The sequence below is a fragment of the Mus caroli genome, unplaced genomic scaffold, assembly GCF_978045245.1.
Source record: "Mus caroli unplaced genomic scaffold, Mus_caroli_1 scaffold_19, whole genome shotgun sequence".
Taxonomy (NCBI): Eukaryota; Metazoa; Chordata; class Mammalia; order Rodentia; family Muridae; genus Mus; species Mus caroli.
In genome coordinates this window covers 34,538,654-34,566,184 of record NW_028227274.1, presented here as the reverse complement: position 1 = coordinate 34,566,184, position 27,531 = coordinate 34,538,654, and the positions used below count along the sequence as shown (strand labels likewise).

At 36.7% G+C, this 27,531-nt stretch overlaps 1 protein-coding gene across 1 annotated transcript in view; it reads right to left on the bottom strand.

Annotated features, from left to right (window-relative positions):
* Nucleotides 1-831: 831 nt before the first annotated feature.
* The window catches only part of LOC147000248 (protocadherin alpha-6-like), a 154,285-nt gene continuing 127,585 nt past the window's right edge, over nucleotides 832-27,531 (bottom strand). Inside the window, exon 2 of the mRNA XM_085833743.1 lies at nucleotides 832-1,401. Coding sequence (XP_085689869.1) covers nucleotides 1,387-1,401 — 15 coding nt within the window. The 3' untranslated portion in view covers nucleotides 832-1,386. The remainder of the gene's footprint in view (nucleotides 1,402-27,531) is intronic.

The following is a 27,531-nucleotide window of genomic DNA, read 5'->3' as shown; positions in this document are numbered from 1 at the left end:
TATATATATATGTATGTATGTATACACACATATATTTTGTTGTTGTTGTTGTTGATGATGATGTTGTTGTTGATGATGTTGTTGTTTATGAGACAGGGTTTCAATGTATAGCCTTGGCTACCCTGAAACTCTTTGTAGACCAGGCTGGCCTTGAACTCACAGAGATCCACCTACTTCTGCCTCTTGAGTAGTGGAATTAAAGGTGTGTGCACCACTGCCTGGCTCAAACTTCATTTTTTTTAGAGACTTCATTTTTATATTCTCTTACATATATGTGTGCATACATGTATGTGTATATATACATATATGGATATGTATACATGTATATTATATATGTATGCATATATGTAAATATATGTGCACACACACACACACACACACACACCACTTTGGCAAATCATGCTGTAAAAAAAAGATTCATCTTCCATAAGCCAAATGCTTCTTGTATTCTCAGCCTTTACTGGAGGCAGTATTTTCCCACTCACAGAACCCACTGTGGGGTTCTACAGATGACTTTGATTTTGTTCAGCATAAATCCCACTCATTTCTTTAGTGATGGATTTTACTGTAGTTCATTTAGCAGTTGGAAATACAACATAAAAAGGAAGATAAAATATATGACATCAAAATTAGCCAAGGTGAGATGGATTTTGGTTTGTATGAATATTAACAGATAATTTGAGGCATTCTGGTGAGATAATTACCTTAACAAAGCTCGTATTATTAGAGTTATTTGAAATAACATTCCTATTTCTCCATTTTGCTTTGTAGTTTTCCTTCTTTTCTATCATGAGAAAATGGAGCATACTATACTGAACAAGTTGAAAAGAAACCTGGTTTAAGTCTATGACCGTCACTGAAAAGTCATTGTGCTGGATGTGCCTCGGCTGGTGCCAACTTCAGTTGTTCCTCATATAACAGGAAAAACGTACAAAGCTTCCAAAAAACATTTTCACATTTTATGATTTCTTTTTGTCCAAATCTGTTAGCCAGCTCTCCAGTAAAGGCAGAGAATACAAGACAATATCAAAAGTTGAAACCTCAAAGTTGAAACAGTACAGTGGCAGTTACTAGAAATGAAAAGTTGGTTTCTAGTAGAAGTTGGTGAAAGTTTGACTGTCCCTCTTTCTAATCCAGGATCACATCGATTACAGCAGAGTTGTCATCCTCAGAGCTTCAATATCCTCCCTAATCAAATTTTAATCATAGCCTCCCATCAGTGGCATTCTGTAGTATCTCAGGCTGAATGAAGGCCCCTGTGATCCAACTGTCGTAAGTTCATTTAAAATTTTAACCGTGTATGAAACATTTATTAATTCATAAATCAGCATACACACAGGATATATTGGACAGCCATGACATGTGGGATACGTGGATTAGTGTTCTTCAACCTAGCAAGAGCTGTGGAGTAAAGAAGATTTTATTTTAATTTTTTATTATGCTATTTATTTATTGCGTGTAAATGCATGTTGAGGCAACCTCTTTTTTACTAGATATATGTCAGACATCTTTTCATGGATAACAGAGATGTAGTTAATCATTAATTAAGATCATATTTTCATTATCACTATGGCCATTTCTTTGATGTAGTTTCCTGGAATAAGGCAAATTTCTTATTTAAGTTTTATTTAACCTTTACATTTGTATGATAGTTTTGGTATAATATTAATTTTAATTAATCAATTTTTTTCTCTTTTTTATTAGATATTTTCTTTATTTACATTTCAAATGTTATTCCCTTTCCTAGTTTCCTCTCTGAAAATCTCCTATCTCCTCCCCCCCTCCCCCTGCTCCCCACCCCACCCACTCCCACTTCCTGGTTCTGGCATTCCCCTGTATTGGGGCATAGAGCCTTCACAAGACCAAGGTCCTCTCCTCCCAGATGTCCCTCAATAGAGGAATGGATACAGAAAATGTGGTACACTTACACAATGGAGTACTATGTAGCTATTAAAAATAATGAATTTATGAAATTCTTAGACAAATGGATGGATCTGGAGAATATCATCTTGAGTGAGGTAACCCAGTCACAAAAGAAACACATGACGTGCACTCACTGATAAGTGTATATTAGCCCAGAAGCTCAGAATATCCAAAATACAATTTGCAAAACACATGAAACTCAAGAAGAAGGAAGACCAAAGTGTGGAGTTACAGAGACAAAGTATGGAGCATAGACTGAAGGAATGACTGAAGGAATGACCATCCAGAGACTGCCCCACCTGGGGATCCATCCCATAAACAACCACCAAACCCAGACACTATTGCAGATGCCAACAAGGTTTTGCTGGCAGGAGCCTGACATAGCTGTCTCCTGAGAGGCTCTGCCAGTGCCTGGCAAATACAGAAGTGGATGCTCACAGTCAGCCATTGGACAGAGCACAGGGTCTCCAATGAAGAAGCTAGAGAAAGTACTCAAGGGGCTGAAGGGGTTTGCAGCCCTGTAGGAGGAACAACAATATGAACTAACCAGTAGCCCCGGAGCTCTCTGGGACTAAACCACCAATCAAAGAAAACACACAGACTCATGGCTCTAGCTGCATATGTAGCAGAGGATGGCCTCATCGGTCATCAATGGGAGGAAGACTTTTAAATCATTCTTTCCAAGGGTCAATAATGACACTTGATAACCTGTTAAAAACATGACAATAATCCTGATAAAGCCCAGCTATATTCTCTTTAATTTATTTTTATTATTTTTGGTTTTTGATTTATTTTGGTTCAATAGTATTTAAAAATATGTACTGAACCAAATTCACTTATTTAATTCTATAAATCAGTAAGAATTAAAGTGCTTTTAAGTCTCATTCTTTGGTTTTGGTATATCTCTCCAGACTTTAACCTCAGCATATGCAAATATATGAACATGTATTTTCCCAAAATGTAATACTCTACATATTATTGTACAATGCTGCTTTTTAAATTTTTTAACATATGTGATGGATGTCTTTCCCTATAATATATGCTTTGTATGCTATACATATGGCAGAAAAATAAATTACATAAATATATAATAAAATATATAACATTTTATAAATTATGTAAATATATAATAAAAATATAATGCATTTTATAAATTATATATAGTTTATATATATTTTTAGGTGTATATGAATGTATGTTTGTGTGTGCCACATGTATACAGGTGCCTTGGAGATCAGAAGAGGACATTAGTTTATTTATAAAATTTATACATATACTATATATGAATACATATTTATATGTACATATATAGATTTTGTATATATAACATATATTAATCACAGTATTTTTCTTCTCAGTAAATGTTACATAATATTCATTGTATAAATATTTTATAACATTTTACTCCATAATTGAATATTTAGATATATTTCTGAAAGTGTATTTATATACATGCTTTTATATTTATTCAGAAAGACTTTATTTTTTTTTAAATAAATTTATCTGCCAGGCAGCAGTGGCACACACCTTTAATCCCAGCACTCAGGAAACAGAGGCACACAGATCTCTGCGTTCCAGGATACACTGTTCTACAGAATGAGTTCCAGGAGAGCCATGGTTGTTACACAGAGAAACTGTGTCTCAACAAACAAACAAATAAATACATTTAAGTTGTGTGTGCGTGTGTGTGCGTGTGTGTGTGTGTGTGTCTATGTTTGTGTGTATGCCACATGCATACAGTTGCCTTTGGAAGCCAGAAGAGAGTATCAGATCCCTCAGACCTGGAGTTATAGGCATTGTGAGCTGCCTGATGTGGATGCTGGGATCTGAACTCAGGCCCTCTGGAAGAGCAGTAAGTGCTCTTAACCACTGAGAACTCATATTCAGATTTTATTCAGACATACTAGAATGCCAATTTACGCTTTCTATCATGCTCATCAATCCTAAATAAGATAATTCACTGATGTATGATTTCTCTACAAAATTCCTAGCTCATAGTATATATACAAACAGAATCACATTTACCACATTTTTCTATCCTCAATATAGGTTTCACAATCTAATTTGTATGACTCCTATAAATAACTAAAGAATTCCTGGGAAATTCAACCCATTTGCTTGAATTTATTTCATTTAAATTTACTAATGTATTTCAGTGTTTTGAATAATTTTTACCATATACCCAGCAATGTCAAAGTCTGTGTCTTTAAAAATGTGTTTGTATCTAACTCTCCCACTGTCATTCAACCTTTTGGGCATATTTTTTAAAAACTCTAAGATTTAATTCTTGGATAAATGAAATACTTAAAGCAAAGCTTTAAAACTTCGAGTCTGAAGCTGAATCCAGTGCACTGAAGTTCATAGCTCACTCTTGGAAGGACAACAAATTGCAGCCTCTTGACATAAGCAGGAAAAGTTAGTTAATGGTTTCCAAATCACAACTGAAATATCTAGTGTCTTAGCATACAGCAGGGTGACCATTGTTAACAGTAAGTTTTGGACACAAACGATGTATATACACAATAAATAATAAAGTTTAAAACCCATCAAGCAACTATCTGAGAACTTGAAAGTAAAAAACAAAACAACAAAACAAAACCCTCCACATCTTCAATCTCCTATTGTTAATTGTGGGCCAAAAATATAACACAGAACAAGAAAATATCATAGAGGTAGAAATAAAGTCTATCACAAGTCTGTGTATATAGGGACAGAATGGAGCATGAACAGGAATACCTCATTTTTCATATATTTTTTTATTGTTTTGTGTGTAATTGTTTTGTATCTCCTGCATGCATAAATGTTTATGTACCATGTGCATTCCTGGTGCCTGTGGAGCAGAAGAGTCTGTGGGAAGCCCTGGATTGGAGTAGCCGATGATTGTGAGCTACCATGTATGTGCTGGGCTTGGACCCAAGTCCTCTGGGGTAGCAGCCAGTGCTCTTAACCACTGAGACACCTCTCCAGCACCTGTACTTAACTTTTATTGTATTCTACACATAATGAGGTTTATGGAAATTAACTATTAAGAAAGCCTTGCTGGGCAGCGGTAGCACATGTCTTGAATCCCAGCACTTGGTAAGCAGAGGCAGGCATACATCTGGTCTACAGAGTGAGTTCCAGGACAGCTAAGGCCCTATCTCAAAAAAAAAAAAAGAAAGAAAAGGAGAGGAGAGGAGAGGAGAGGAGAGGAGAGGAGGGGAGGGGAGGGGAGGGGAGGGGAGGGGAGGGGAGGGGAGGGGAGGGGAGGGGAGGGGAGGGGAGGGGAGAAGAGAAGAGAAGGAAAGAAAAGAAAAGAAAAGAAAAGAAAAGAAAAGAAAAGAAAAGAAAAGAAAAGAAAAGAAAAGAAAAGAAAAGAAGAAAGAACACCTCTTAGTAACATCTTTACATTAGCTAAATGATCATTAAACATTTTAGCAATAAATCATGTTAACTAAAATATGTATATTATTTTTAGACATAGTGTTATAGCATGTAATTGACCCCTAATTCCAGTCCCTACTTCCTCTCAAATTTATGTCTATCATTATTATTGTTATTATTATTGTTTTTTTTTTTTTTTTTGGTTTTTCGAGACAGGGTTTCTCTGTATAGTCCTGGCTGTCCTGGAACTCACTTTGTAGACCAGGCTGGCCTCGAACTCAGAAATCCGCCTGCCTTTGCCTCCCAAGTGCTGGGATTAAAGGCGTGCGCCACCACCGCCCGGCCTGTTATTATTATTATTACAAACACACACACAAACAAAGAAAGAGAACTTCAGACCATTTTTGCTTGTAAATATGGATGCAAAACTACTCAATAAAATTCTCACAAACTGAATCCAAGAAGACATCAAAATGATCATCCACCACAATCAAGTAGGCTTCACCCCAGGGATGTAGGGGTGATTCCGTATATGGAAATCCATCAGTATAATCTGCTACTCACTCTAGAGTTCCTTTTTCCCCACTCAATGGTCCTTTTTAAACTTCCTCGTTTCTGTGGTTACTCCATGTTACATATGCACACATTAAGATTCAGAGCTTAGAACCAACAGTAAGTTGCCTTTCTTGGTCTGTGTTACCTTATCCTGTATAATATTTTCTGGTTCCTTAAATTTATCCCCAACTTTCATGATTATTATTTTTCTTTTCCCCACATCCTTGTCAACATTTGCTATCACTTGTTTTATTGATCTTAAGAATGTCACTAGGGTAAGAGGAACTCTCAAAGTAGTTTCAATTTGTCTTTCCCTGATTGCTAAGAATGAGATAAGACTTTTTTGAGTTATTTTATGCCATTTTTATTTCTTCTTTTGAGAACGCTTTATTCATAGTCACAGCTCATTTTTAATTGGGTCATTTTTTCTTGACTTTGCTTTTTGAGATCTTTATATATTCTGGATATTAATCCTTTATCATATACACATATATGTGACTCTGTGTGTATGTGTGTGTGTGTGTGTGTGTGTGTGTGTGTGTCCTTTCCTAAACATATGACATACAGGGCACTGCCTATCTTTTCTTCTAACAATTTCTGGGCTTCAGGTTTCACATTGAGGTCTTTCATCCATTTGGATTTATTGTGAAAGTGATAGACATGGACCTACTTTCATTCTTCTGCATGGAGACCTCAGTTTTCCCAGAACCAAAGCTTGAAGAGGCTGTCTTTTCTCCAGTGTGGTTTTGGCATCTTTGTCAAATATCAAGTTGCTGTAGTTATGTGCACTCACGTTTATGTCTTCATTCTTGCTTCATTGGTTTACATGTCTGCTTCCATCTTAATACCATACTGTGTTTGTTACTGTTACTAAATATTGAAGTTTGCAATGGCAATCTTCCCTATAAAATTTAAGATTTTAAAAAATATTTCTAGAAACGATTTTATGGGGATTTTGATTTGGACTATATTGAACTGCTAATCTGCTTTTGATAAAATGACCACTTTCACAATATTAATTATTGTTATCCATGAACATGGAAAATCTTTCCATTTTTCTAGTGTCTTCCTTGATTTCATTCTTCAGATATTGAAAGTTTTCATTGTAGAGGTCTCTAACCTCTTGGTTAGGTTTATTCCTAGATTTTTCTAGGTTATTATTAAGCAATTTTCTCCAGTTTTCTCCTTCTCTTGCATTTTTCTGTATTTAGGGTGATATTGGCTACATATTTTTGTACACGTATAATATAGCCGTTATTACATTTGGATATGTTCCCTTCAGTCTTATTCTCTCAAGGACTTTTATCACAAAAAAGTGTTGGATTTTTGTCCTAGGGCTTTTTGTGCATCTATTGAAATGATGAGTGGTTTTTGTCTCTAGTTCCATTTATATGTTTATTTCATTTATTCACTCTTGTATGTTAACCCATCCCTGCATATCTGGGTTGCAGTGTATGATCTTTTTCATGTGTGTCTGTATTTGATATGCCAGTATTTTATTGAGGAGCTTTGTGACTATGTTCATCAAGGATATTGGTCTGTGGTTTTGTATTTTTGTTGTGTCTTTACCTGGTATTAATGTTAGGGTAACTCCAGCTTCATCAAAGGAATTTGAAGTGCTCATTCTATTTCTATTATTTGAACAATTTAGGGAGTATTAGTTATAGATCTTCTCTGAGAGTCTAGTATAATTCTGCTGTGAATTCATCTGGGCCTGGGCATTTTGTAGTCATTATTTTGTTTGTTAATTTTTTGTTTTGTTTTTGTCTTTTAGATCACTATTTCAACCTCCTTATTTACTATGGGTCAATTTTAGTTGTTTATTTCTTCTTTATTTAAATTTGGTGGTTTGGATGACTCTAGAAATTTATTCATTTCCTTTAGTTTTTCTGACTTAATGGAATATAGGTTTTTAAAATATTCCCTCATATTTTTCCTTTTCTGTTAATATCATTACAATTTTGATAGGGATTAGACTGAACCTATAGGTTGCTTGTAGAATATAAGCATTTAACAATCTTAAGTCTTCCACAAGCATAGACTATCTTTACACTAATCTGAAACTTCTATTTCTTTCACTAGTGTTTCATTCTTTTCATTGTACAAACTTTCAGTTACTTGGTTGAATTTGATCCTAAATATTATAAATTTATCCTTTTAAATATACTTATTTACTTACTTCTTTGTTTATTCATTATTTACTTGCATAGTGCTGGAGATTGAACTGAGGACCATGTACATGCATGGCAAATATTCTGCTACAGTTTCATTACTGGACTATTCTTATTACTTTTGTAGTTATTGTAAATATTTTAAATTTCTTTTCAGATATCTTCTTCAGATGATTTTTGTATTCTATATCTTTACCTAATTAATTGATTACATTTTCACAGGTCTTTTGGTGGGCTTTTTAAAAGTATTTAATATCTTGATATCTGCAAATATTAACAATTTTATACACAGTATTTGGGTAGAAAAAAATGAATCTCAGTCTTACCTCAAACCATTCACCAAAAAATGAACTTGGATAGATCATAAAGCTAAAAGCTAAAGCTGATCAGTTGTAGAGGGTTTTAATCCAGCAACAAGGCTCTGGCAAGGAATCACATTCAAAGACCTTCTAGGTCTGTGTGATCCAGCTGGAATGACCCATCTTTCCCTCAATCTGGAATACAGACAGACCTTTACTACACACTTTTAATCCCTAACAATAAAGATAAAATTATCTTGTAGAAGGAAACAGTCAAGTTTGAAGTTGATGTCTAATTGAGTGTCAGACAAAGTGATGAATCAGAAAGGTTTGACAAAAATGAGTCATAGAATATTCCCAATTCTCACAAGAACATCACTGGAAAGAGAGGATACTTCAGACAGCAGCACAGAGAGAAGGCAGTTTTACAGAAACAGTTTTACAGAGAAAGGTTGCAGAATGAACAAGCTACAGACAAGTGAAGACAGAATCAGCCAGAGCAAAAGATTAGAACACATTGCCAAAGTTAGTATGAGGCCAAGCAGAACAATTCAGTGAGAAGCCAAAAGAAGCCAGCTTGAATCAGTCAGCTTAGGGAAGTTTGGGACAGAACAGCTGAGTTGAACCAGCCAGTCACATTTTAGAAAGAACTAGAAAGAATGAGTTTATTCAGCAGTAAGTCTCCTAGATGACAATTTATCTAGGGAATAAAAGTTACTTTTACAATCAGCACTGGAGGAAAATATGAGAACATCTAGCTAACTTGGGGTAGACACAAATCAAAACACAAAAAAGAATAATTTTACACTAATTAAAATTTCCAATTTTGGAAGCTAGGGACATAATTTATTGGTACAGCACTGTCACAACATGTGTGTGGCATTGGTTTGATTCCTAAGAATGAAAAGTAAAACAAAAGAGAATTAAAACTTCTGGCTCCAAAAACAAACAAGTTAATTACAGGACAAAATAATATTTACAATGCATATATCCTAGGTAAGACTTGTATATGTGTTTCAAAAACTGAAAAGTAAGGAGAAAGGAAATTTCCTTTCTTTATTTGATGGAACTGCTTACTGAAATATTGACTATCTTTGGGAATTCTGGGTATTTTCTATTTCTTTGTAATATTTTTGTGCTTTAGATGTAAAACCTACTGATATTATAAACAGAAGAAGAATCTTCAAATGTAGATATTAAATTTCTTCTGATCTTGAATTTCACATTAGGTTTTCGAATATTGTAATAAATGAATAAATCTAATGAACAGGAGACTATTTAGCCATCAATCAATAATTTTATAAATGCAATGAAAATAGTCTGAGTGCATACTACCTTCAATATAGTATTTCTAAATAACTATAGATAAAGTATTGATTAGTTTTAAAATAAAACTCAGTCTAGTATAAAAATAACGTACTTCAGAGCAGAGACAAATGTAAGACGCAGATTGGAGCTGAAATATGCCTAAACTACACATAAAAAATTCACAATTCATCACTCTGAATCTTAGAGATAAAAATAAGAACACAAACTACTTTCAACTCCCTTATCACACAGAAGGTAAACCTTATTTGGCAGTAGAAACTGGTATGAATAAAATATTTGTGAATCCAATGATGATAGATAAAGAAGGACATTGCATAAGGAAGAGAGACCGTGGCTGTGTGCTCTGCTCTTCACAGAGATACAATCCGTTCTACTTGATTTTCTAGTTGGACAGGAGGCAAAAAGTGTCATAGTCACAAATTATAGATTGTTGTACTTTCCCCCATATTTATGTTAATTCTTGGTGACAAAATTGTCTGGAAGATACATTTAATCTTATGCATATAAATAATTAACTATTTTGTTCAGATTATTGTTAAAAGCTTTTATGAAAATATAGAGTACACCTATTTTTAAGGAGAAGAAACCAAATGTTTTTCTACTAAATGACATTTTCCAAATGGTAACAGCAGGAATAAAAAACTGTCCCTCTTTTTAATTGTTTATGAATCTGTATTACTTCTAAAGGAGAATTATTCTAGAGGAATAGAGGCAAACTGGATTAGACATAACCTAAAGTACTTTTAGTATTTTCCAAAATTTTCCCATGTGGATGCTAAAGACAAACTCATACCCCACCCCAAGCACTACAGAAGCAGAACAGATAACAGTATTCCTAAGCACGGTGTGTTCCCTCTCAACCTGGAAAGGTTTTATCTCTTTATCAGCTCTTCTCATTGGCATTTTCTCCAATGTCAACTTTGCTAATTTTTTAATGACATCATGAACAGGCCAATGAATACTTTAGAGACCTTTTCTTACTTGATTTCAATAACATCCTACATCTGCAAGCAATTCTAATCCTTCAAACTTCCTCTTCTAATGTGTGTTAAGTACTCCTTTCAGGATTTTCTCCTGCATCTCCTATTTCTTCTCTGTCAAACTTAAAAATGTTTCCCATACAGTTTGACACTACCTGTTCCACCTTGCCACCTCACCTCATGTATTGTTCATTATTCCAGCCACACTTCAGCTTAGTCCAGATGACTCAAAATGTATCCTCAAAATTCAATCTTTCTCAGATCAATAAATACGACATTGCCAAAACTGAGTGCATCATCTCTATGAACCTTGATAGGGTCTACTTGATCTCTGACATCCTCATATAAGACCAAACTATTTCCTCTTGGCATCAGTTTAAATCTCCAAAGCCAGCTACTTGGATATACTAATAGTGGTCTAATTATTTCTAATAATTAACTCTGGTAATAGAAGGTCTATACTTTCAAATCTCACTTTTTTCTGTATGATTATTCTCTGCCTGTGAATGCACTTAAAAAATGTAGTTGCATGGCACACATGTTTCTCTTCTTGCCTTCTGTCCCTTTGTTGTTTTCCCGCTTTTTATGCCAGCCTAGGTAGCCCGCTGGAATGGTTTGTATATGCTTGATGTGAGGCATGCCACCATTAGGAGGTCTGAGCCTGCTGGAGTAGGTGTGACACTGTGGACATGGGCTTTAATACCTTTGTTCTAGCTGTCTGGGAGCCAGTCTTCTCCTAGTAGCCTTCAGATGAAGATGTAGAACTCTCATCTCTGCCTGCACCATACCTGCTGAATGCTCCCATGCTCCTGCCTTGATGATAATGGGCTGAACCTCTGAGTCTGTAAGCCAGCCCCAATTAAATGCTGTCCTTATATGAGTTACCTTGGTCATGGTGCCTGTTCATGGCAGTAAAACCCTAACTAAGACACTCATCATCCTCTGGAAGTTCTCCTGATTCTGTCTCCTATCTTCCAATAGGAACACTAGGACTACAGATGTTCACACTATGTGTACAACTTTTATGAGTTCTGGGAATTTGAACTCAAGTCTTCACTCTTGTATGGTAAACACTTCTATCCACTAAGCCATCTTCCCACTACTCTGTATGATTATTTTTAAAAGTCAATTTTGAAAAAATGTTAAAATAAAATAACAACCCCATTAAAAAAATTATTGAGACAAGATCAAATACAACTGGTTCAGAGAAAATATACTTAGGCAATATTTAACTGTAGAGTACATTATAAAAGATTTTAAAATCTTTTTCAACAAAATTTTCACTTTCCCTTCACTATCATTAAAGCCATTCCTATATTTTTATTTATTATTTTTTGAGAAAAAAGTCACTTTGTCGTTTGATTTTCTTAACATGAGAAAATATAAAAATTATATTTATTTGGATTCTGAACATCCAATCAGTCACCTTTATATGATTTGAAATAGTCAATTCAACTACTTCTTTTTCAGTCAAGTTCTTGAATTTCCCAAGGATCTAATTTTCTATTTCTGTTGTCTATATGTATTAATATAAACATAATTTTAGATAGTCAATTTAATATGGAAACAAGCCAAATCATTTACAGACAAACTGTACAGTCTTTAAAACAATGTTGACAAATGTTTTTATTTCTTAAATGTAAAATGCTGCATTTCCTTAAATTTTACTATATTTAATATGAATATGCATTAACTTTGTAATAACATACCTTATATGTATGAGTTGTTTTAATTAGTTTTAAATATTCATGAAAAATTTAAATATACATAAATCTATTGTTCATGTCTTTTTATTACAGTGGGGTTTTTTTTTTACTTCAAAATATCTATGATGTAGCTGTGGTACATTTTAATGAAAAAAAATTGCTTTAAAATCATTTCATCTTTACTGAATCTCCACCTTCTTAGGATAGAAAGTAAAATCCTAAGGATTGCACTTAAGAATCATCTAAATCTTATTATTTGATAACCTAACCTCAACTTTTATCTTGTTTAGACGTATAGATTATGTTTGGGGTAAATAAATCTATTTCCAGCAAATTCCATCTTTTCTTATTTTTTTCTAGGCCTTTATTTAGGGTTTTCACCATGACTGAAATATTCATCATCTACTCTACACATTTGCTTCCCAAATCAACCATTAATTATTCTTAAAGGAGACATACACTGGAAGGTTTCCCTGCCTAGCTGAATACTCCAGCAAACACCAGACTAAGTCTGTTAATTTCCTTTTCAGTTTCCAAGGTTTGATGTATTCAATCAACTTTAGCTGCAATGTAATTGTATTATAATTTATGGTATACTGGTCTATTGCTGTATTTATTTTAACAATATGATTATATATCACTTTTCTCCATACTTTCTTATGCTCAAAAGTATCAAATTAATAAAGAAATATGCAAATTTTCATGTTGAGTAAAGCCGTAAATACTACTTTAATAAGGTTCAGCTAATGAACATATTTACGTGTGCTATTTTGTTCAATTATTCAATGTATCAAAGAATACATTATTACTAAATTAGTTTCTCAAATTTAAGAAAGATATAAATTTCCTCATCAAGAAAATGAAAAAATTCATCTTCAAGGGAAAAGTAATTCATATATTTTAAGACATATATAAAAGCACTTCGATATTACTTAGATGATAGTCTGCTGGTGATAAAACTATGATAGAGAATATTTGGTAATGGCAGCCTAAATTATTCACACCAGCCATCCTACTGAAAGCAAGTAAATGTTCTGGATAAAATATTAAATCTTAAAAAGGCCTGGAAGTCTGACAAGACAATGGGGAAACTGGAGGACAAATATGGGGATGGTCAAAGCACTGAGCTGTGAACCCCATGGGCTACAATGCACAGGCAAAACCCTCCCACTGGTTAGTTGCATGAAGTTCATAGATTACATAAACCCACTTTCTGATTGGGTTTAAGGCCTGCTCAACAAGTTGAAACCCATATCTGGCATTGTTACTGGAACAAAGAATTTGTGGCTAGGCAGGTCATAGGCCCTAGCAGAGAACACACTGCTGTAATTCTCTAAATGAATAGGATTAAAGCAGTTCCTAGTGACTTATGGTTGTACCCACAGCTCAGTGTATTGGTCAGCCCAGAGAATCTTCTTTTGTAGTACTTGGTGACTAACACAAAAGTCCACAATTGATCATGGGTCAGAAAATGAGAGACTGCAGAATGTTCTAAATGACAGTCTCTTCACCCAAGGCTCAGAGAAAGAGGTACCAATGGTGAAAGAGGGTGCAGAAAAAGTATAAGATCCAAAGGTGGTGGATAACTATAAAAATGGTGTTTTATGGACACAGCAGCAGGGCAGTTGCACATATGGATTCACAGCAGTTGAGACATCACACAAAGACATGCACAGGCTCAGACCAGACAAAGTCACAGCATTGGGAGGAGAGATGAGGGGAGGCATGAATTTGATGTCTAGCTAAGGAGCCATTGGCAACTGATAGCTGCTAGGATTCACAGAGTTTCCTTAAGAGCATGGCTGCCCTCCCCTGAAGGCCATATATTCAAGAATATATAGGCAGCATAAACTGTACTTGATACATTTTTTAAAAGGGGGGCACAAGTCAAGCATGGTGGTACATGTCTCTAGTTCCAGTACTCAAGGGGCAGAGACCAGTGGATCTCTATGAGTTTGAGGTCAATCTGTTTTACATATTGAGTTCTATGACAGCTAAGGCTATAGAGAGAGGCCATGTCTTAAAAAAAAAAGGATGGTAGTGAAGGGGCTATGGGTCTGGGGGTCTGGGATAAGGAGGAGAGGGAATATTACCAAATTGCATTATTAAAAATTCTTAATGAATTGATAAAATGAGGAAATAAAAAGAAAACAAGTGCTGCAGAGATGCAAAGAAAGAAGAACCCATATTCACCACAGGTGGCAGAGTAAACTGTATAACCACTATGGAATCTGATGTAGAGGTTTCTCAAAAAGCTAAAAATAGAAGTACCATACACTCTAGTTATACCACTTCTGGGAAAACACTCAAAGGAGATCCTGCACATCCAGGTTCCTCACTGCTCTATTCACAGTAGCTAGGAAATGAATCAGCCTAGACGCCCATCAGCTGATGAATAGATAATGAAAATGTAGTACATGCACACAGTGGAACTTTATTCAGCTATAAAGGAAAATGAAATCATGAAATTTTTCAGCAAAATGGACAGAATTATAAAATATTATACTGAATGAGGAAATGCAGACCCAGAAATATAAATGCTTCATGTTTCCTCTTTATATATGAATTCTAGTATAGTTTTTTTAAAGTATATATGTTTAATCAAACATCTGTAGAGCTCAGAAAGTTTAAAAGGTCCCATGAGAAAAAGAAGGGAAGAGGTCTTAAGGAGAAAAGAGGAATGTAGAAAACACAGGATGTGTGAGAGGGGACAGTACAAGGGGTTAAAGGTTTAAGCTGGGTTGGGGTGGAGGTAAAGAGGGTGGGATTGGTTAACCAAATCAAAGATGTTTGAAAAGTCTCCATGGAAACCCATTACTCTGTAAGCTAATATAAAGATACTTTATTTTTTTTATTAGATTTTTTTGGGGGGGGGGTTTCAAGACAGGGTTTCTCTGTATAGCCCTGGCTGTCCTGGAACTCACTTTGTAGACCAGGCTGGCCTTGAACTCAGAAATCCTCTTGCCTCTGCCTCCCGAATGCTGGGATTAAAGGCATGCGCCACCATGCCTTTAATCCCATGCTATATATTTTCTTTATTTACATTTCAAATGTTATCCCCTTTCCTAGTTTCCCCTCTGAAAATCCCCTATACTCTCCTCTTCCCTCCCCCCACTCCCCACTCCACCCACTCCGATTCCTGGTACTGGCATTCCCCTATACTGGGGCAAGAACCTTCACAGGACCAAGGGCCTCTCCTCCCATTGATGACCAACTAGGTTAGAGCCACAAGTTCTACCATGTGTTTTCTTTGATTGGTGGTATAGTTCCAAGGAGCTCTGGGGGTACTGGTTAGTTCATATTGATGCTCCTCCTATGGGGCTTCAGTTCCCTTCAGCTCCTTGGTTCTCTGACTCCTTCATTGGAGACATTGTGCTCCTTCCAATGGATGACTGTGAGCATCCACTTCTGTATTTACCAGGCACTGGCAGAGCCTCACAAGAGACTTCTATATCAGGATCCTGTCACCAGGCTCTTAAGAGTTGGCAACTGCCTAGTGTCTGGGTTTGGTGGTTGTTTATGGGGTGGATCCCCAAGTGGGGCAGTTTCTGGATGGTCGTTCCTTCAGGCTCTGCTCTGAACTTTGTCTCTCTAACTTCTTCCATGGGTATTTTGTTCCCCATTCTAAGAAGGAACAAAGTATCCACACTTTGGTCTTCCTTCTTCTTGAGTTTCATATGTTTTTCAAATTGTATCGTGGGTATTCTAAGTTTCTGGGCTAATACCCACTTATCAGTGAGTGCATATCATGTGTGTTCTTTTGTGATTGGGTTACCTCACTCAGGATGATCTCCTCCAGATCCATCCATTTGCCTAAGAATTTCATAAATTTATTGTTTTTAATAGCTGAGTAGTACTCCATTGTATAAATGTACTACATTTTCTGTATCCATTCTTCTGTTGAAAAACATCTGGGTTCTTTCCAGCTTCTGGCTATTATAAATAAGGCTGCTATGAACATAGTGGAGCATGTGTCCTTATTGCAAGTGGGAACATCTTCTGGGAATATGCCCAGGAGAGGTATTGCTGGATATAAAGATACTTTCAACTATGTTGTTTTAAGCCACACAGTTTGCAGTGTTTTGTTGTAGCAACACAAATGAGAAAAGGCAAACTCTAAGAGTTTAAAATGAAAGAACTTGTCTCAATTTATTGGAACTTGTCTCAATTTATTGTATGTGGCCAGTATCACATTGATAGCAAATCCTGACAGAGCATTATGAAAATGAGAAACAACAAGCCAACTTCTGTAAACATGCATTTTTTTAAAAAAAATTAACCAAAATAGCAACAAACTAAAGTCAATGGTCTAAAGGGGAATAATGTATCACAACTAATCTGGATTTATTCTAAGTTGGCTTTGAATTTCAAACAATGCAAGATTGAATTAGTTTCTTATGAGTAAATCAATCTGGGTCACTAAATAAATAAATAAATAAATGTAAAAATATGGCCTCAATTCACAAACAGAAAAATATGTGATGCAGCTAAGATCCATTAATTGTGTTATTTAATTCTTAGTAAATTAGAAAAACATAAAATGTCCTTAATCTGATACAGAGTTTTTTGATAACATATTTCATATTAAATGCTATGTTATTCCTCTGAGGTTAGGAATAAGGTAAAACTAACCATTATCATCACTTCTGTTTTGTATGATAGATTTCATAGTTAATGCCTGAAAGCCAAATGTATGTTTGGAAAGTAAAAAATAAAATTAAAACAAGCTAGTTTTAGACGGAGGTAGTATGATAGTGTACATAGAAAAATCAAGAATAGGGCCTGGGGAGATGACTCGGCAGTTAGGAATGACTGCTTTTCCAGAGGACATGGGTTCAATTCCCAACATCTATGTGATGGCTTACCATCATCTGTAACTCCAGCTCCAGGCAATCCAGGACAATATTCTAACCTCTTTGCATTCCAGTCACAAACATGATACAGACATACTTACAAGCAACACACACACACACACACACACACACCTAAAATTGTCTTAAATAAAGGTTAAAAGCTTTATTTTAAAAAACAAAAATCTGAAATATTTAATTGGCAAACTAAAGTTAGCAAAGATATTAGTACAAATTAATGTAAAAGTCAGTTTTACTTCCCTATACCTATAACAAAAAGAATTATAAAGTTAAACATTTAAAGATCTTGTAAACATCCCAACAATGTCAGCTATGTAATAAAACCTGTACAATAACTCTTCACACACGCCCATGCAAACACAAATAACACCGAGAAAAATAAGTGACACAAATGAAAGGATATGCTTTAAGAGTAAATTCCTCATTATTGGTTATAATCCCCATATTCTTATAAATTCAATAAAAATTCTTATCTCCTTGGACAAACCTCAAGTCCAAGTGGATCAAGGAACTCCACATAAAACCAGAGACGCTGACACTAACAGAAGAGAAAGTAGGGAAGAGCACATGGGCACAGAGAAAATTTTCCTGAACAGAACACCAATGGTTTATGCTCTAAGATCAAGAATCGACAAATAGGACCTCATAAAATTGCAAAGCTTCTGTAAGGCAAAGGACACTGTCAATAGGACAAAACGGCAACCAACAGATTGGGAAAAGATCTTTACCAACCCTACATCTAATAGAGGGCTAATATTCAATATATACAAAGAACTCAATAAGTTAGACTCCAGAGAATCAAATGACCCTATTAAAAAGTGAGGTCCAAAGAAATTTCAACTGAGGAATACCAGATGACCAAGAAGCACCTAAAATAGTGCTCAACATCCTTAGTCATCAGGGAAATGCAAATCAAAACAACCCTCAGATTCCACTTCACATCAGTCAGAATAGCTAAGACCATAAACTTGGGTGACAGCAGATGCTGGCAAGGATGTGGAAGAAAAAGAATTCCTTCACTGTTGCTGGTATTGCAAACTGGTACAACCACTCTGGAAATCAGTTTGGAAGTTCCTCAGATAATTGGACATGGTATTACCTGAGGACCCAGCTATCCCACTAATGAGCATACACCCAAAAGATGCTCCAACATGAAATAAGGACACATATTCCACTATGTTCATATCAGCCTTATTTATAATAATTAGAAGCTGGGAAGAACCCAGATGTTCTTCAACAGAGGGATGGATACAGAAAATGTGGTACATTTACACAATGGAGTACAACTCAGCTATTAAAAACAATGAATTCATGAAATTATTAGGCAAATGGATGGAACTAGAAAATATCATCCTGAGTGAGGTAACCCAATCACAAAAGAATACACATCGTATGCACTCACTGATAAGTGGATATTAGCCCCAAAGCACAGAATACCCAAGATACAATTCACAGACCGCATGAAGCTCAAGAAGGAGAAAGACCAAAGTGTGCGTACTTCGGTCCTTCTTAGAAAGGGAAACAAAATGCTTACAGGAGCAAATACAGAGACAAAGTATGGAACAGAGACTGAAGGAAAGACCATCCAGAGACTGCCCACCTGGGGAGCCATCCCATATACAGTCACCAAATGCAGACACTATTGTGAATGCCAAGAAGTGCATGCTGTCAAGATCCTGATATAGCTCTCTCCTGAGAGACTCTGCCAGAGCCTGACAAATACAAAGGCAGATGCTCATTGCCAACCATTGGACTGAGCATGGAGTCTCCAATGGAGGAGTTAGAGAAAGGACTGAAGGAGCTGAAGGGGTTGAAGCTGCAACCCCATAGGAAGAACAACAATATCAACCAACCAGACGCCCCTGAGCTCCCAAGGACTAAACCACCAATCAAGGAGTACACATGGAGGGACCCATGGCTCCAGCTGCATATGTAGCAGAAGATGGCCTTGTCTGGCATCAATGAGAGGAGAGGTCCTTAGTCCTGTGAAGGCTTGATGCCCCAGTGTAGGGAATTCAAGGGCAGGGAGGCAGGAATGGGTGGGTAGGTTGGGGAACATCGTTATAGAAGCAGGGGGAGGGAGGATGGGGTAAGGAGTTTCTGGGGTAGGGCAGGGAAAGGGGATAATATTTGAAATGTAAATATAGAAAATATCCAATAAAAACAGGTGGGAAAATCTGAATAAAATATTGTCAGTATAAGCTCTATTTTCTATAGAGTCAATGTAATATCAATTAAACTCAAAGCAAGGAATTTTTGGTAGAAATGTATTAAATCTATTTTACAGTTTATATAAGAAATGAGAAGGGCCAAAATACCTAAGTTAATCTTAAAGTGGGAGAACTTGCACGATTGTACACTGACACAAATTTAAACTGACTATATTTAACACAAGAAAACCAGCACAAGAATATACAAGAAGAAAAATGAAACATAATAGAGTCTGGAAACAAAACCAACTTTTCTGGACACTTGGTTGATGATTATGTAAGTACTGCAAGCTACATAGTGAAGGGGGACTCTCTTTTAAATATTTTTGTTTGTTTATTCATTTTACATCCCAATATCATCTCCCCTTCTACCAGTCCCCACCTCTTACAGCTGTTCACTCCCCTCCTCCCTCCTCTTCTTCTCTGAGAAGAGTGAGCCCTAAGGGAACTTTTTTTAATAGCACTAATTAAATAGTGCAAAGAATATTTTTAAAAATCCAACTAGGTTGACACGTAGAAAATATGAATATTGACTCTCACATTACACCTCACTGTAAAAACATCATTGGATAATTGAAGATTCAAATGTTCAAGTTAAGACAAGAATACCGGGGGCACCTTGGGCACGGAGTCTGCAAACACCCCCAAGGTCCCCACAGGACCATCCACAGGATCTTAAGACCTCTGGTGAGTGAAACACAACTTCTGCTCCAATCCAATCATGTGGGACCTGAGACTGCATTAATTAGGGAAGCAGAAAACCCGGCCTGATCAGGGTCACAAGTCCCTTCCGGTCCACGCCAGCACGAGGGCACAATGGGCGTGGAGTCTGCAGACACCCCCAAGGTCCCCACAGAACTCTCCACAGGATCTTAGGACCTCTGGTGAGGGGATCACAACTTCTGCCAGGAGGAAGGTCCAAACACCAGATATCTGGGCACCTTCCCTGCAAGAGGAGAGCTTACCTGCAGAGAGTACTCTGAACACTGAAACTCAGGAGAGAGATAGTCTCCCAGGTCTGCTGATAGAGGCTAACATATTCACCTGAGGAACAAGGTCTAACCAGAGACAACTATAACAACTAACTCCAGAGATTACCATATGGTGAAAGGCAAACGTAAGAATCTTACTAACAAAAACCAAGACAACTCAAAAATATCAGAACTCAGCACTCCCAACCCACCCAGTCGTGGGCACCCCAACACAAATGAAAAGATAGTCCCAGATTTAAAAGTATATCGCATGATGGTGGTAGAGGACATCAAGAAGGACTTTAATAGCTCACTTAAAGAAATACAGGAGAACAGTGTTAAACAGGCAGAAGACCTTAAAGAAGAAGCACAAAAATCCCTTAAAAATTTTCAGGAAAACATGACCAACCAGGTGATGGAATTGAATAAAACCATCCAAGACCTAAAAAGGGAAGTAGACACAATAAAGAAAACCCAAAGTGAGGCAACGCTGGAGATAGAAACCCTAGGAAAGAAATCTAGAACCATAGATGCAAGCATCAGCAACAGAATACAAGGGATGGAAGAGAGAATCTCAGGTGCAGAAGATTCCATAGAGAACATCGACACAACAATCAAAGAAAATACAAAATGCAAAAAGATTCTAACACAAAATATCCAGGAAATCCAGGACACAATGACAAGACCAAACCTACGGATAATAGGAGTAGATGAGAATGAAGATTTTCAACTTAAAGGGCCAGCAAATATCTTCAACAAAATTATAGAAGAAAACTTCCCAAACCTAAAGAAAGAGATGCCCATGAACATACAAGTAGCCTACAGAACTCCAAATAGACTGGACCAGAAAAGAAATTCCTCCTGACACATAATAATCAGAACAACAAATGCACTGAATAAAGAGAGAATATTAAAAGCAGTAAGGGAAAAGGGTCAAGTGACATATAAAGGCAAGCTTAACAGAATTACACCAGACTTTTCAACAGAGAATATGAAAGCCAGAAGATCCTGGACAGATGTTATACAGACACCAAGAGAACACAAATGCCAGCCCAGGCTACTATACCCAGCCAAACTCTCAATTACCATAGATGGAGAAACCAAAGTTTTCCACGACAAAACCAAATTCACACATTATCTTTCCATGAATCCAGCCCTTCAAAGGATAATAACAGGAAAAAAAAAAAAAAACAATACAAGGACGGAAACCACGCCCTAGAAAAAGCAAGAAAGTAATCAGTCAACAAACCAAAAAGAAGACAGCCACAAGAACAGAATGCCAACTCTAATAACAAAAATAAAAGGAAGCAACAATTACTTTTCCTTAATATCTCATAATATCAATGGACTCAATTCCCCAATAAAAAGACATAGACTAACAGACTGGCTACACAAACAGGACCCAACATTCTGCTGCTTACAGGAAACCCATCTCAGGGAAAAAGACAGACACGACCTCAGGGTGAAAGGCTGGAAAACAATTTTTCCAAGCAAATGGTCTGAAGAAACAAGCTGGAGTAGCCATTCTAATATCGAATAAAATCAACTTCCAACCCAAAGTTATCAAAAAAGACAAGGAGGGACACTTCATACTTATCAAAGGTAAAATCCTCCAAGAGGAACTCTCAATTCTGAATATCTATGCTCCAAATGCAAGGGCAGCCACATTCATTAAAGAAACCTTAGTAAAGCTCAAAGCACACATTGTACTTCACACAATAATAGTGGGAGACTTCAACATCCCACTTTCATCAATGGACAGATCATGGAAACAAAAACTAAACAGGGACACAGTGAAACTAACAGAAGTTATGAAACAAATGGACTTAACAGATATCTACAGAACATTTATCCTAAAACAAAAGGACATACCTTCTCAGCACCTCGTGGTACCTTCTCCAAAATTGACCATATAATTGGTCACAAAACAGGCCTCAACAAATACAAAATATTGAAATTGTCCCATGCATCCTATCAGACCACCATGGATTAAGGCTGATCCTCAATAACAACATAAATAATGGAAAACCAGAATTCACATGGAAAATGAACAACACTCTTCTCAATTATACCTTGGTCAAGGAAGGAATAAAGAAAGAAATTAAAGACTTTTTAGAGTGTAATGAAAATGAAGCCACAATATACCCAAAACTATAGGACATAATGAAAGCATTTCTAAGAGGGAAACTCATAGCTCTGAGTGCCTGCAAAAAGAAACTAGAGAGAGCACGCACTAGCAGCTTGACAACACATCTAAAAACTCTAGAAAAAAAAAAAGAAAATTCACCCAAGAGGAGGAGACAGCAGGAAGTAATCAAACTCAGGGGTGAAATCAACCAAGTGGAAACAAGAAGAACTATTCAAAGAATCAACCAAACGAGAAGCTGGTTCTTTGAGAAGATCAACAAGATAGATAAACCCTTAGCCAGACTCACTAGAGGGCACAGGGACAGAATCCTAATTAACAAAATCAGAAATGAAAAGGGAGACATAACAACAGATCCTGAAGAAATCCAAAAACACCATCAGATCCTTCTACAAAAGGCTATACTCAACAAAACTGGAAAAACTGGATGAAATGGACAAATTTCTAGACAGATACCAGGTACCAAAGTTAAATCAGGATCAAATTAATGATCTAAACAGTCCCATATCCCCTAAAAAAATAGAAGCAGTCATTAATAGTCTCCCAACCAAAAAAAGCCCAGGACCAGATGGATTTAGTGCAGAGTTAGATCAGACCTTCAAAGAAGATCTAATTCCAGTTCTGCACAAACTATTCCACAAAATAGAAGTAGAAGGAACTCTACCTAACTCATTCTATGAAGCCACAATTACTCTGATAACTAAACCACAGAAAGATCCAACAAAGATAGAGAACTTCAGACCAATTTCACTTATGAATATAGATGCAAAAACACTCAATAAAATTCTCGCTAACCGAATCCAAGAGCACATTAAAACAATCATCCATCCTGACAAAGTAGGTTTTACTCCAAGGATGCAGGGATGGTTTAATATATGGAAATCCATCAACATAATCCATCATATAAACAAACTCAAAGACAAAAACCACATGATCATCTCCTTAGACTCAGAAAAAGCATTTGACAAGATCCAACAGCCATTCATGATAAAAGTCTTGGAAAGATCAGGAATTCAAGGCCCATACCTAAACATGATAAAAGCAATCTACAGCAAACCAGTAGCCAACATCAAAGTAAATGGTGAGAAGCTGGAAGCAATCCCACTAAAATCAGGGACTAGACAAGGCTGCCCAGTTTCTCCCTACCCATTCCACATTGTACTTGAAGTCCTAGCCAGAGCAATTCCACAACAAAAGGAGATCAAGGGGATACAAATTGGAAAAGAACAAGTCAAAATATCACTTTTTGCAGATGATATGATAGTATATATAAGTGACCCTAAAAATTCCACCAGAGAACTCCTAAACCTGATAAACAGCTTCAGTGAAGTAGCTGGATATAAAATTAACTCAAACAAGTCAATGGCCTTTCTCTACACAAAGAATAAACAGGCTGAGAAAGAAATTAGGGAAACAACACCCTTCTCAATATTCACCTTGAAATACCTTGGCGACACTCTAACTAAGGAAGTAGAAGATCTGTATGATAAGAACTTCAAGTCTCTGAAGAAAGAAATTAAAAAAGATCTCAGAAGATGGAAAGATCTCCCATGCTCATGGATTGGCAGGATCAACATTGTAAAAATGGCTATCTTGCCAAAAGCATTCTACAGATTCAATGCAATCCCCATCAAAATTCCAACTCAATTCTTCAACGAATTAGAAAGAGCAATCTGCAAATTCATCTGGAATAACAAAAAATCCTAAGATAGCAAAAACTCTTCTCAAGGATAAAAGAACCTCTGGTGGAATCACCATGCCTGACCTAAAGCTGTACTACAAAGCAATTGTGATAAAAATTGCATGGTACTGCTATAGCAACAGACAAGTAGATCAATGGAATAGAATTGAAGACCCAGAAATGAACCCACACAACTATGGCCACTTGCTCTTCGACAAGGGAGCTAAAATCATCCAATGGAAAAAAGACAGCATTTTCAACAAATGGTGCTGGCACAACTGGTGGTTATCATGTAGAAGAATGCGAATTGATCCATTCCTATCTCCTTGTACTAAGGTCAAATCTAAGTGGATCAAGGAACTCCACATAAAACCAGAGACACTAAAACTTATAGAGGAGAAAGTGGGGAAAAGCCTCGAAGATATGGGCACAGGGGAAAAATTCCTGAATAGAACAGCAATGGCTTGTGCTGTAAGATCGAAAATTGACAAATGGGACCTCATAAAACTCCAAAGCTTCTGTAAGGCAAAAGACACCGTCAATAAGACAAAAAGACAACCAACAGATTGGGAAAGGATCTTTACCTATCCTAAATCAGATAGGGGAATAATATCCAATAAATATATATATAAAGAACTCAAGAAGGTGGACTCCAAAAAATGAAATAACCCCATTAAAAACGGGGCTCAGAGCTAAACAAAGTATTCTCACCTGAGGAATACCAAATGGCTGAGAAGTACCTGAAAAAATGTTCAGCATCCTTCATCATCAGGGAAATGCAAATCAAAACAACCTTGAGATTCCATCTCACACCTGTCAGAATGGCTAAGATCAATAATTCAGGTGACAGCAGATGCTGGCGAGGATGTGGAGAAAGAGGAACACTCCTCCATTGTTGGTGGGATTGCAAGCTTGTACAACCACTCTGGAAATCAGTCTGGCGGTTCCTCAGAAAATTGGACATAGTACTACCGGAGGATCCAGCAATACCTCTCCTGGGCATATATCCAGAAGATGTCCCAACCGGTAAAAAAGACACATGCTCCACTATGTTCATAGCAGCCCTATTTATAATAGCCAGAAGCTGGAAAGAACCCAGATGTCCCTCAACAGAGGAATGGATACAGAAATTATGGTACATTTACACAATGGAGTACTACTCAGCTATTAAAAAGAATGAATTTATGAAATTCCTAGGCAAATGGTTGGACCTGGAGGGCATCATCCTGAGTGAGGTAACCCAATCACAAAAGAACTCAAATGATATGTACTCACTGATAAGTGGATATTAGCCAAGAAACTTAGAATACCCAAGATATAAGATACAATTTGCAAAACACATGAAACTCAAGAAGAATGAAGACCAAAGTGTGGACATTTTGCCCCTTCTTAGATTTGGAAACAAAACACCCATGGTAGGAGTTACAGAGACAAAGTTTGGAGCTGAGACAAAAGGATGGATCATCTAGAGACTGCCATATCCAGGGATCCATCCCATAATCAGCCTCCACATGCTGACACCATTGCATACACTAGCAAGATTTTGCTGAAAGGACCCTTATATAGCTGTCTCTTATGAGACTATGCCAGGGCCTAGCAAACACAGCAGTGGATGCTCACAGTCAGTTATTGGATGGATCACAGAGCCCCCAATGGAGGAGCTAGAGAAAGTACCCAAGGAGCTAAAGGGATCTGCAACCCTATAGGTGGAACAAAATTATGAACTAACCAGTATCCCGGAGCTCTTAACTCTAGCTGAATATGTATCAAAAGATGGCCTAGTCGGCCATCACTGGAAAGAGAGGCCCATTGGACATGCAAACTTTATATGCCCCAGTACAGGGGAACACCAGGGCCAAAAAGTAAGAGTGGGTGGGTAGGGGGTTGCGGGGGAGGGTGTGGGGGACTTTTGGGATAGCATTGGTAATTTAAATGAGGAAAATACGTAATAAAAATATTTTTTAAAAAAGAAAAGAATACCTCTGGAACTTACCACCTAAATATAGCCAAATCATTTAGATATTAAGTTTTATTAAAATGTATCACATCGAGGATTTAATCCCATTATTTGACTGACCAAATTTCAAGTGCCAACCATATGACTGATAAAATACAGTTACAAAAAATATTCCAAAATATCTGAAAGTTATAATGGACAGGAATATTCAAGAAGATGAGAAAGAGTCATCTTCAGAACTTTGAAACAAGCTACTTTTGCTTTTAAATGACAAAAGAATGAGCTGGAAATGGGGCTCAGTCCATAAATGTTCTTTGTGTAAGCACAAGGACTTGAATTCTGATTACCAGAATGCACATAAAATCCAGGCACAATGGCAGTCGTGTCTATAACAACAATTCTGTGGAGAGGACAGGAAAACAGGAGCCTAGGCAACTGGTAGACTTCAGGTTCAGTGAGAGACGCTGTCTCTGAATCCTAAGTGGAGCACAGTAGACGAAGATATCCAATGACAACCTTTGGCTTTCATATGTGCACATGCACATACACCATGTATACATACACATGTAGAGACATGAATAATTAAATAAAATGATAGAATAAATAGTAAGTGAGAAAAAGAGAAATATTTCTATATTGAACCTTATTAGGATATCTGTTCATCAAAAGCAAGGAGGCCAGCAAGGTAGTTCAGTGGTGTGTTGACTAGATTTATGTCAACATGACACAATCTAGAACATTGGAGAGCAAAGAGCCTCAATTGAAAAATGCCTCTATAAGATGGAGTTGTAGGTAAGCCTATAGGGTATTTTCTTAATTAGTGATTGATGAGCGAGAGCCCAGACCATTGTGGGTGATGATACCCCAGGACTGGTGGTCCTGTGTTCTATAAGAATACAGAATGAGCAAGCCTTGGGGAGCAAGCCAATAAGCAGCTCCCCATGGTCACTGAATCAGCTCCTACCTCCAGTTTGAGCTCCTGTCCTGACTTCCTTCAGTGATGAACAGTGATATGGAAGCATAAGCCAAATAAATGCCTTCCTCCCCTAGTTACCTTTTGTCATGGTGTTTTATCATAGCAATGACAACCCTAACTAAGACACCTGGGCAAAGGTACTTGTTGCCATCCATGACCACCTTAGCTCAAGCCTAGAAACCCATCTGATGGAAAAAGACAGCCAACCCCTGCAGGTTGTTTTCTGGCCTCCCTACACATAGTGTGCCACATACACAGCTCCCACCAATAAATAAATAGAAAAATAAATAAGTAAATGTAAACCAAATTCTTGGGGCAAGAAAAGGGAATTAAAAAGCAATGAAATTTCTCTAAGTACTACTCTGGAATAATATTGGGTCTATGTTTCTAAGT